Source organism: Ailuropoda melanoleuca, chromosome 14 (genome assembly GCF_002007445.2).
Source record: "Ailuropoda melanoleuca isolate Jingjing chromosome 14, ASM200744v2, whole genome shotgun sequence".
NCBI lineage: Eukaryota > Metazoa > Chordata > Mammalia > Carnivora > Ursidae > Ailuropoda > Ailuropoda melanoleuca.
The window spans coordinates 81,990,673-82,002,935 of NC_048231.1; the positions used below are offsets into that span (position 1 = coordinate 81,990,673).

At 38.1% G+C, this 12,263-nt stretch overlaps 1 protein-coding gene across 5 annotated transcripts in view; it reads right to left on the reverse strand.

The window, feature by feature from the left end:
• The window catches only part of DYM (dymeclin), a 334,558-nt gene that overhangs the window by 200,676 nt on the left and 121,619 nt on the right, over positions 1 to 12,263 (reverse strand). For all 5 annotated transcript variants that reach the window (XM_034642813.1, XM_034642810.1, XM_034642809.1 and 2 more), the window contains one exon: positions 4,021 to 4,203. In XM_034642813.1, the coding sequence (XP_034498704.1) occupies positions 4,021 to 4,203 (183 nt within the window). The remainder of the gene's footprint in view (positions 1 to 4,020; positions 4,204 to 12,263) is intronic.

A 12,263-nucleotide genomic window follows, 5' to 3' on the forward strand; every position in this document is an offset into this window, starting at 1 on the left:
AGGCTAAAGGTGCTCTAATGGATAACAATTTAAACATGACATCTTACATATTCTATTACCAAAACTAAATGACCACCAGTCCTAAATAAAAAATATTGAGCCAAAGAATACAAGTTTCTACACAAAACAGAAAATCCTCTTGTAAGGGCTAAAAAGAAAAGGACTTCAAGCTGAGTTAATTTTTTTCAAATGAGTAACTATGGCTCAGTTATTCACCAATGTCACTAATCCACTTATGAAGAAAATAGCTAGGATAACATCCTATCATTTAGCTAGTTTTATTTTTTTAATTCTTATTTTTATCATTTATTTAGTTACTTAGTAAACTCTACCCTCAATGTGGGGCTCGAACTCACAACCCTGAGATGAAGAGTTGCCCGCTCCGCTGACTAAGCCGGCCAGGCGCCCCTAGCGAGTTTTCAAGTATTATCAGCATCAATACGTTCAGCATCAGCTTCTACAGCAGAATACGCCGAATCGCAAACCACTACCGGAAAATGTATGTAATTTTTCGGGAAACCTTTTTCTATAAAAGAGAGTCACCAGCATGATGGAAACCATAGATCACAGCCCATGTGGGAAAACTCCTGTTATTGCAAACTGACAGTGCCCCTTTCCTACCAATTAACTGGACTTGCTTAGACACTGAAGCCAGCAAAGTTAGCAGGCCAAAAACGAGGGAAAGACAGGTCAATGGACTTGGAGAAAAGTATAGTCTTAACAGATAAAACACCGGAACATGATAACACAAGTTGATATTTTAATATCTTTCATATCTTAAGAAGAACCAAGATTTTTTAAAAAAGAGACAGAACCACTAGCAAAAAATAAATAAACGTTTAAAAGCACTGCTTTAGCATCTCCAAAAGCTTTACTCTTACGGAAAAGAAACATGTGCTCACACAATCTCTGACAGCACAGTCCCGTACCTCTCAGATTCTTCTAAACTGTACGTTTGTGAGAATTATCTAAAAAATGTCTTCACTTTCAGCACAAAGTGCCCTCACTTTTCCTTCCACATTTAAAATATAAGTTAGGGGCGCCTGGGTGGCACAGCGGTTAAGCGTCTGCCTTCGGCTCAGGGCGTGATCCCGGCGTTGTGGGATCGAGCCCCACATCAGGCTCCTACGCTATGAGCCTGCTTCTTCCTCTCCCACTCCCCTGCTTGTTCCCTCTCTCGCTGGCTGTCTCTATCTCTGTCGAATAAATAAATAAAATCTTAAAAAAAAATAAAATAAAATAAAATAAAATAAAATATAAGTTAGTTTTTCAATCCTAACGCTGTATTTTTGATAGTTGCTTTATGTGACTTATTTTTGCAAAGGGTGGTGAAAGGAAGCATTGCATATAATCTGTGAGTATGCAAATGACTACAGCATCCACAGAACACTCGGGTGGAGGAAGATTCTGGACACACTGCGCCTCTTTACAATGGAAGCAAAGTAACGTGTTCGCCAAGCCGTATTAGGCCTGGCTGCAAAAGGAGTATGTGTGCTGTGTGTATCCATAACATTTAAATATTACTAGCTAGTAGGTGCTATGAACTAGTTATTATACTGACAGCTTTACGTGTATTATCCCTTATGTAATGCATGTTGATCACGTCATAATTCTGACCAATTTCACAAAGGATGAAATAAAGACTTGGAGAGATTAACTTTTCCAAGATCAGCCCCAAGTAAAACACAGATCAGCCTCTGTTGTCATCGCTACATTATACTGCTTCTTAAAATTATAGCAAAAATACAGTGACTCTGTGCTAGGATAAAAACTCATTTAATTTTTATAAGAACCCTGTGAGGTAGAGATTATAACCCCTGCTTTACAGATAAAGACACTGGTCTTTAAAGAATAAAAACTGGGATACGAACCAAAGGCAGTCTAAGCCTAAAGTCAATGTTCAGAATCACTGCACCCAATGATCCACTAAAAAGATGGCTATCCCGGGGCACCTGGGTGGCTCAGTCATTAAGCGTCTGCCTTCGGCTCAGGGCGTGATCCCAGCGTTCTGGGATCGAGCCCCACATCAGGCTCCTCTGATGGGAGCCTGCTTGTTCCTCTCCCACTCCCCCTGCTTGTGTTCCCTCTCTCGCTGGCTGTCTCTCGCTCTCTGTCAAATAAATAAATAAAAATCTTAAAAATAAATAAATAAATAATAAAAAGATGGCTATCCCCAAAAAGTTCAACCCTAAATAGGAACATCTGTCCTGAGCATCAAAAGTAACAATAAATACCACATATGGAACATCCGGCTAGGTTGTAAAATGTGAGCTAATAATTTTAAAACCTCACCTTGTGTGGTACTTATACAAATCCTATTAGGTGATGTTATCCCCATTTTACAGACAAAGCCAGTGAGGCCTGATGTTAAACAAGCTGGAAGCCTCGCAGCTCTGAAGTGCCAGAAGTGTGGTGTGGGGCGCCTGGGTGGCACAGTGGTTAAGCGTCTGCCTTCGGCTCAGGGCGTGATCCCGGCGTTATGGGATCGAGCCCCACATCAGGCTCTTCCGCTATGAGCCTGCTTCTTCCTCTCCCACTCCCCAGCTTGTGTTCCCTCTCTCGCTGGCTGTCTCTATCTCTGTCGAATAAATAAATAAAATCTTTAAAAAAAAAAAAAGAAAAAAAGAAAAGAAAAAGGAGTGTGGTGTAAACTTAGGTCTGTTTGACTCCAAAACTTGCTTTCTTAACCAGTAAGCCACAAAGGAATAGTAATGGGAATAGGGAAGTACTCTCAGATGCATGAGTTTTCGTTTTTTATCTATCAAATTGCTAGACACTCTCTATTATTGTTTTCCCCTACAAATAATACCAGAGTTGGCAAAGGTACCCACAACTGACGCACTCACGCACTGTCTATTAAGACACATGTATTAGAACTCTGGAAAGGAACATGGCAACATGTATCAGAAGCCTTAAGAACGTTCCTATCCAAAAACTTCACTTCTTACCCATCTTAATTATACTTCTTGAAAGTATACATATATCGATACATCTTGAAAATCCAGCTACCGTATTAATGTGGCCTATGGAGTATAATCCCCCCCTTTTTAATGGAGAGTAATCTTTTTTTTTTTTAAAGATTTTATTTATTTATTCGACAGAGATAGAGACAGCCAGCAAGAGAGGGAACACAAGCAGGGGAGTGGGAGAGGAAGAAGCAGGCTCATAGTGGAGGAGCCTGATGTGGGGCTCGATCCCGTAATGCCGGGATCACGCCCTGAGCCGAAGGCAGATGCTTAACCGCTGTGCCACCCAGGCGCCCCTGGAGTGTAATCTTTTGATAAGAGATTATTCCTTCAACGTGGAACTAACTACTCAAGCTCTACTTCAGGGGAAGTTAGCCCACAGGCAAACCCATCACCTGTTCTGGAAATAAGTTTTAATGAAAACCAGCGATGCTCACGTCCTTATTATCTATGCCTGCTTTTGTGCTACGACAGCAGAGTTAAGAGGTGGTGACAGACAACACATGACCCCACAAAGCCATCTGCTTCTTTGCAGAAAAAGTTTGCTGAGTTCTAATTTTTAGTTCTATTAAACTCTAATTGGAATATAGACCTTAAATGAAAAACTTCAAACAACCCATCATTTGGTGTTTTCTGGTTAATTCCTACCCGTAATAGGTAGGACAGGCAGATCTAAATTAAGCAAATACTGGCTTGGTTATCTCTAGATAAAAATGTAAATTTAAATGGATATAAAGAACCACAGCTCTCATCTAAGATTTGACCTTCCTGTGACTACAGATACAGGAGCCTAAGTTTTTCTCATCTTTAACCAATATGAAAATATACAAATTGAGAATCATCTCCACAACTATAAAACAAGCAATACCAGTAAGCAATAACCTCTTTCCTTATTAGAAAGAATATTCAGGGGTGCCTGGGTGGCTCAGTTGGTTGAGCATCTGACTCTTGATTTCAGCTCAGGTCTTGATCTCAAGGTTGAGTTCAAGCCCCGTGTTGGGCTCCACGGTGAGCGTGGAGGAGAGAGGGAGGGAGGGAACAAAGTACCACAAACCTTGTGTATTCTTAAAGGACATGATGGCTTGTCTGTAGGGGTTTGGGGCATCTGCAGCATCAGTCAGGTTGGCCAGCACCAGAAGAAGCAGGAGACTCTGGTTGGCCAGAGGGGAAGAAAGTTCTGGAGAGGCAGCTGCTTTGCTGCCCACGCCACCCAGTGTGAAGACAGTCCAAAGGCCAGCTTGAGAAGAAAACACAGAGTTAAGATGTGCTGAGATTAGTAAGATGGATATATATATTTCCGTACGATAATCTTTTTAATATTTAAAAGTTTGAAACAACACTCTTTAAAATTATTAAAGTAAAATAAGTTCATCACTTGAAAATTCTCATATTGCCAAAGGATATAAAAATTTTTTAAGACTACCACTCCCTACTCCCATAATTCCACTTCCCACAGATAACCACTAGTAAGTTTCCTATATTTTTCCTACATTTTCTTAATATATCAAAACATCTACATAATTAAAATAAAATTTGATGTACAATTTTATACCAATATACTTGAAAACATAAGCAAAATACTAAAATATCTAGGAAGATATAAAATACCAAAATTGGCCAAAGACAAAAATCTGAATGGACAAATAACCTTAAAAGAGTGGGAGATGGAGTCAAAGAGCTAGCCCTAAAAACCAAATCAAGTCCAGATGTTTTACAAGTAAGTCTACCAAGCCCTCCCAGTAGAGACAATTCCCGTACCATAGGAATAGCTCCAAAGTACACAAGAGGCATATTTACGCAACTCATCTGACAAAGCCTGAAAAGTCTCCCTGATACAGAAACTAAATAACGACTGCATTTAAAACGAGAGAAATGCAAAGAGATTTTTAGATAGACTCAAACAAAAGCAGATGCAATCTTACAGAAACATTTGTTAAATGAACAAATGCATCATGATCACGGAAGTTCTATCTCTGAAATGCAAAAATTGTTCATCATTTTAGAAATATATCAATTTACAGACGGACCTCAGAGATACTGCCGGTTTGGTTCCAGACCACTGCAATAAAGTGAATAGCATTGTGATAAAGTAAATCAAATAAATTTTTTTGGTTTCCCACTGCATATAAGAGTTATGTTTACACCATACTATAGTGTATCAAGTGTGCAAAATAGCATGTCTAAAAAACCAATGTGTATACCTTAATTTAAAAATACTTCATTGTTAAAAATGCTAACTAACCATCATCTGAGCTTTCCGATAGTTGTAACAACTGATCACAGATCACCATGACAGATGTGACATTAATGAAAAAATTTGAAATCTTGTGAGAACTACCAAAATGTGACATAGAGGTACAAAGTGAACAAATGTGGTTAGAAAAATGGGGCAGGCTTGCTCGATGGAGGGTTGTCACAAACCTTAAAAAAAAAAAAAAAAAAAGTACCTGCAAAGCACAGTCAAGCAAAGCACAGTAAAATGAGGCCAACTTTTAAAATTAAACTTACAGCCTATTAAGAATTCTTACAGGCTAGAAAAGTAAACTCTTCCGATTCTAAAGTCTACCTCATCAGGAATCCACCGTGGTCACACACTGGAAGAACTCCCGTGAATATCACCAACATCACCACCGTACTACTGGTGCTCCAAGCAAAAGTGTCAAAGCAAGGGGAAAAAACAGACCTCCCTGCACCCCGCAAAAAGCAAAAATATTTCATTATTTGCAAGCAGCCTGACTGTGCACTGTCCAACAGAGTAGCCATTAGCCACTGTGGGAACTGGGCACCTGAAATGTGGTTAGTCCCATACGCATTGTGTTGTAAGTAGAAGATACTGAATTCTGAAGATTTAATACAGAAGTAAAAATTTCGCACTAATTTTTTAATATTGATTACATGTTGGTATTACAATATTTTGGACATATTATATTAAAGATCATTGTTAAAATTAACTTCAACTGTTTCTTTTTACTTTTTTAATATGACTACTAGAAAATTTTAAATTACTTATTTAAAGTAAGTGGTTTGCCTCTAGGCTCCCATTTCTATCAGACAGAGCTTCCCTAGGACATCAAGAGAATCAACTGACACACTATTAGAACTAACAGATTTTGGTACAGTTCTACAACTAAAAAAAAAATCAACATATAAAAAAATAAAAAATCTGCCTACACACGAGCAATAAATAACTACAAAGTCCAATCACTATAGCAACAAATCCAATAAAATCTTCAAGAATCAACACAAAAGAAATGTGTAAGACCTTCAGGCAGATAACCACAGACCTTGAGATTGAAGGTCATGTAAAATCTGAATTATAGGTACAAAATATTTCTAGACAAACAGGCATTACTGCAAGGGGGCCTGGGTGGTGCAGTCGGCTGAGCAACTGACTCTTGGTTTCAGCTCAGATCATGATCTCGGGGTCACGAGACTGAGTCCCGTGCTGGGCTCCACACTCAGCGTGTAGTCTACTTGAGATTCTCTCTCCCTCTCCCCGCCCCCCCTGCTCATGCTCTGTCTCTCTCTAAAATAAAATAAATAAATCTTCAAAAAAAAAAAAAGGCAATACTGCAAAACTGCCCCTAAGTTGATCTAAAATTCAGTACAATCACTATCAAAATGCCAAGAGGAATTTATGTAGTATTTTGCAAAGAACAACAAATAAAATATTGCTGGATCTAAAAATATGTAAGAAACAGTTTTTAAGAAGGACTAACCTCGGGAGGAATGTTCCTGGTTAAACAGCAACGCTTTTATAAAGCTAAAGTCATTTAAAAGTACGACACTGGCAGTAGACAAATTAGTTTGATGGACCAGAAATGAGTTCAAGTTCAGAAACAGAACCACATATCTTTGAGAATTAACCTTATGATACAGGTAGTATTCCAAATCAGTGAGAAAAAAAACAAAATTCTAGAAATGTCTCTGGGACAACAGAATTTAGTCATTTCCCCAGTATTTAATTATAAAAGTATGTGTATAAACCTTGAGTTGAGAAACCTTTTTCTTATGTAAGAAACAAAATTCAAGAAGATAAAAAGAACAGTAATTTGACTACTTAAAATATTAAATACTTAGATGTGATTAAATATATCCTAAACAAGTAAGAGAGAAGAAGAAAGTATCTGCAACATACAAAACAGAAAAAGATATTTATTTTTAGAGACCTCCTGTAAATCAGTAAAGAAAGCCAACAATCCAAAATAAACATGGAAACTAAAAATTCAAAGCAATGAAGAGAAGTTAATTATAGAAAACAAAAAATTTTTAAAGATTTATAACACATAGATTCATGATGGTATATAGAAAATCACCAACAGTGAGAAATCAAAGTGGTACCAGATTTTTGAAGGATATTTGGCAGTTCTTGTTGAAATTAAAAATGCACACCCCCATCAACCCAGCAATTTTTTTTTTCGTATACTAGAGAACACTTGAACGGGCACACAAAGAAGTGTGTACGGGAGTATTTAATATTGATTATAAATGTCAGATAACAGAAACAATGGAGATGTCACCTGACAGTAAATGGTTACAATAAACTATGGATTATCTATATATACTGTGGAATACAGTAGAGTTAAGATACCCAGGTATTAACAGGGAAAGATGTCTAAGATAAACTGCTAAGTTAAAAAAAAAAAAAAAAAGGCAAGCTGCAGGAAAACTGAGGTAATTTAAAAATTACGCACCAAAACCAAGTGTTTGTGTGCAAATATTAAAAACAGAAACAAAAAACAGGAAGGACTCCAAAAAACAGACTCTTAACTACAGAGAACCGGCAGTCGCCAGAGAGGAGACAGGTAGGGGATGGGTGCCACAGTTGAAGGGGACTCAGGAGTGCACTTGTGATGAGCACCGAGCCACATACAGAACTGCTGAATCACTATACTGCGGCACACTGAAAACTAATATGCCACTGTCTGTTGACCTTACTGGAATTAAAAACTTAAAAAAAACCAGGAAGGACGAAGTGTACACCATATTGGTAACAGAAATTACCTCTGGCATGGAATTCAAGAAAGACTTCTGCTTTATTTGTATATGTTTTTTGTAAGAAGAATAGAACCATTTAGTTCTTTAAAAATAAATGTGAAACAATAAAATTAAACAGAACAATACAGACCCCCGGGTATATGATTATGCAGAACATGGAAAATTTTCATCGATGTATCATTAAGCGAAAATGCAAATCACAGAACAGTACAGGTGCACACAAATAACACATCCCGCTTGTTTTTTAAAAACTGTAAAGACACATCCCTCTGCATGTAGAGGCAGCTACAGGGGCCTGGCCGCGTGCACTGCTGACTGCAGTCAGCTCTGATCACGGGCAAGAGTGAAGAGGACCAGAGGAGTCTCTTACTTCATCCCGTGTTTATTCGGCTGACTCTTCTACAACATGGACGTATTGAAGCACGACTTTCACTTAGAAACAGTAACAAAAGAAGTGACGGAAGGAAGAAAATTCCTGGTCACCAACCCCAGGAAATGTGACGCTTGGGACAGGACTGTTATTTTTAAAAAGGACCTTCTGACAATTTTGGAGGGAAAAACACCAACACGTGAACACGTACACCCAGGGTGGTGGCAACGGGCGTGATGGTTTAGTCTTTGTACTTGTCTGGTTTGTTTTTTTTTTTTACTTACTTACTACAATGGGCAGATGGCATTGTAAAGAACACCTCTGTTCAGGACATTAAATGCTTTTGTAAAGAAATTTTGAATGGATGGCAAAATAAGCAAAACTGAGAAATACTATTTTTCTTCTAGTAACATAATCAGATACTTTTAATTTCTTTAAACTGTCAACAGTTCAGAGTGAACATTTGTTCATTTCTAATAGTTTACATTTTCTATTGAACACACCATACAAAACTACGGCATGGATACCTAACAATATATCATTTCTTACATGATTGTGGTCCTGCAAATCCCAAGCTTTTTCTGTGACTCACTGGAATGACTTTACTATTAATTCCGAAGAAGCTGTTATTGGAGGGGTGGGGAGGGAGAGTAAATAGCCTTCCTGTCCAAGTTTTGGAGGTCCCTAAAGGTGTACACAGGGAAGCTCAAAGGGCACAGCATATTTGATATAAACCTCCAGTGCAGGCACAAGCAGATCTGAGGCCCAGCAAGAGAAGTTAGCCGAAGGATTTCTTTTTTTTAACGTAGGAAAGATTTTAAGATGATTAAGGAAGACAGAAGAAAAATTTGTTAAGTTCTGCGCTCCCTGCTTTTCATTAGGAAAATATGGATATTCGAATAAAAATTATCAACTAATAATTGATCGTTACACATCACAAATTTAAATTTATTCAAAACAACGTTCATGATACAGTTGAAAAACTTGAAACATTTCATAAGAAACTCAAAGTCACTTAAGAAAGTACAACCAGCTGCCAAGTATTATTTGCTTTGGGCCTGCTTTGTTGTTTATCTTAACATTATAAAAACTTTCCAGTCACTTCCTTCCACTCAGAGTATGCTCCGTGACTGTGTACCCCTACATTCACCACCTGTGTGTTCCAGGATCACAAGCAAAGAAAAACACAATTAGGAAGTTCAATCTGCAAGAAAAATAATCACAAGGTGCTCTCCAAAGGTAAAAGATAAGTGGGTTTTTTGCTTGTTTGTTTTTTGGATTCTCTTCAGAGCTGTGCATCTTCATAACCAGGAGAAAGAAGAGCTGAATGCCACCAGACAAACTGCACAAAATTCTGAGGACACAACTCCACTCTCCTTTTTCCTCTGCTTCAGGTTTCCCCAAGCTGGCTGAGAAGCTGCATATAATGTCAAACTAATTCTTTGAGAAGCTAGTGTGGCCTGGCCGGCCCCCACCACACACAGCCTCCTCCCTTTCCCTGGTAAATATTACTGCGATGCTGCCTTTCCTTATAGGGAGAAAGGAGGCAGCCTGCCATTGCCTACATTGTAGTTTAAACTGGCCCATAATGTTGGACCAGAATTCTTCCAAAAGTTCGTTTCTTTTTGCTGATCCAAGCCTCTGATCTATGACCCAAGAATCTTAGTGGAATTGCATTTTCCTGTTGGCAAACAAAATTTCTCTCCACCAGAAAAATAAGGGAAAGTTACAGTATATTTCCTTCTGTTCTAAAAAAGCAAATTAAGGATGGTCTCCCAAGTTTTTTAATTGTAGCCCTCGGGTCTTCCAAATAAACTCTTAAAATAAAATTTATCTAACTAAAACTAAAAAATACTGAAATTAACTAAAAGAACAAATCTCGTGTTGCTGATTCAATTTTTTAAAAGCACTGACTCAAAATTATTTAACCTTAATAAAAATGTGAGGAAAATACAAAGTATAACAAACTGAAACATCAATAAAATAATCAAGGAAAAAACCTCTCAATTGAAAAAGTGTTGAACTCAAGATTAAACATTATTTTATTAAGACAATGAAATTAAGGTAAATTCCTGGTTTTTTATGCTACTAAACATGCTACTTGCCAAACTAAAATTGATTTCTTATAAGCAACAAATACATGACATTAATTATTCAATTGAAACTATACAAAAAATAGTGATACTATACCATCTGTGGTTATAAAAACATGCTAAGAGAGTCATATTCACACGTTTGGGTCTGTAATATTACAACAAACCAGATATCAGGAAAGAATTAAGGAGAAAGCAGGTCAGTTGTTAGAAATATGTATGAAAGTTCTGCTAGGGACATTTCAATCAACACAGGTAAAAGACTATGATCAGTCAATAAGTACACAGTAAGTACCTATTAGGGTGAGGCTCTATGCCAGTTACCAAAAGTACAAAGAATAAAGAAAATCACACTTGGTCTCTGAGGAAGTTAACAGCAAAAAGGGGAGAAAAGTGAACAACCACAATCCAATTTTAATTTTTAATTTCCATAATGGTCTAACTGGGGCACCTGGGTGGCTCAGTCAGTTAAGCGCCTGCCTTCGGCTTAGGTCATGATCTCAGGGTCCTGGGATCGAGCCCCGCATTGGGCTCCCTGCTCAGCGGGGAGTCTACTTCTCCCTCTGCCTCTCCCCCCCTCCTTGTGCTTGCTCTCCCCCTCTCTTAAATAAATAAAATCTTTTTAAAAAACCCATAATGGTCTCACAAATATATCTAACTCTTCAAAGACCTGTGCTTTACCTATGTTATGTGTAGTAAAATACTAGGAAAATACCCATAAAGAAACTGAACATACATTTCAGGGCAAACACTGGGGCAAAACTAGCTACTTGATCCTAATACCATGCTCCCTTTTTTCCTCTTATTAATAAAATGCCCTGGGATTGAGCTGGGCAGGACTATACTTCCTGGTATTTCTTGCAGCACCTTATGGTCATTTGACTAAATTTTAGCCAATGGAATACAACTGGGAGTAGCATACGCAGTTTTTAGGTCATATCCTCAAAAAGAAATTATTTTCTCTTCACATCCTCATCCTTCCCTGGGCTGGAACCAAGGCTCATGCGAGGCAGACAAATTCAACTTTGTCCATGAGGACACCATCCAAGGGGATGCAAAACAAGACAGAAGGAACTCTGGTCCCTAGATGACCTCAGGAAGCAAACCTGCCTCCACCCCTGGACCAGCGTAGATTTTTATGTGACAGAAATGTAAACTTCCTATCTTGTTCAAGCCACTGGTATCTGACCTCTATGAAAAGCCAAACCAATATCCTAACATAATAATGTGTTAAAACATTCCAGGATATTATTGCTTGGTTAGAGACATTTTTGTTTTTAACAAACAATCATTTTTTAAAAAATCCTTTGCACATAATTTTTAAAAACTTTTCCAGGTAAGTGTAGATTCACATGCTCTTGTAAAAAAACAAAGCAAGGGCTCCTGTGTAGCCACCATCCATTGTTCTCTAACAGTAACATCTTATGAAACGATAGTACAGTATCACAACCAGGATATGGACACTGATACAGTCCAGTTAGGAACATTTGCACAGAAAAAAAAAATACTTGTCTGATGATCACTAAACTTCTCTGCAGTTGATTTAAGGGTCATATACCAACCACCCAGGAAACTCGCTGTCCCCAACTCTGTCCTGACTGTCCATGCACTTATAGGCATTCAATTCACTATTTGGTAAGGGCCAGCTACAGATTGGGTAAAGTGCAAAAACTGGACTGGACATTGATGAACCCAATGACACTGATGCCCTACGCATGGAGCATGGAGCTCCCAGTCCAAGAGAGAAATGAACATGAAACAGACAAGCAAATAAACTGCACTGCCTTTGTGGAACAAAAACAATGTTACGTAAATGTCAGGATGATTCTTGAAGAA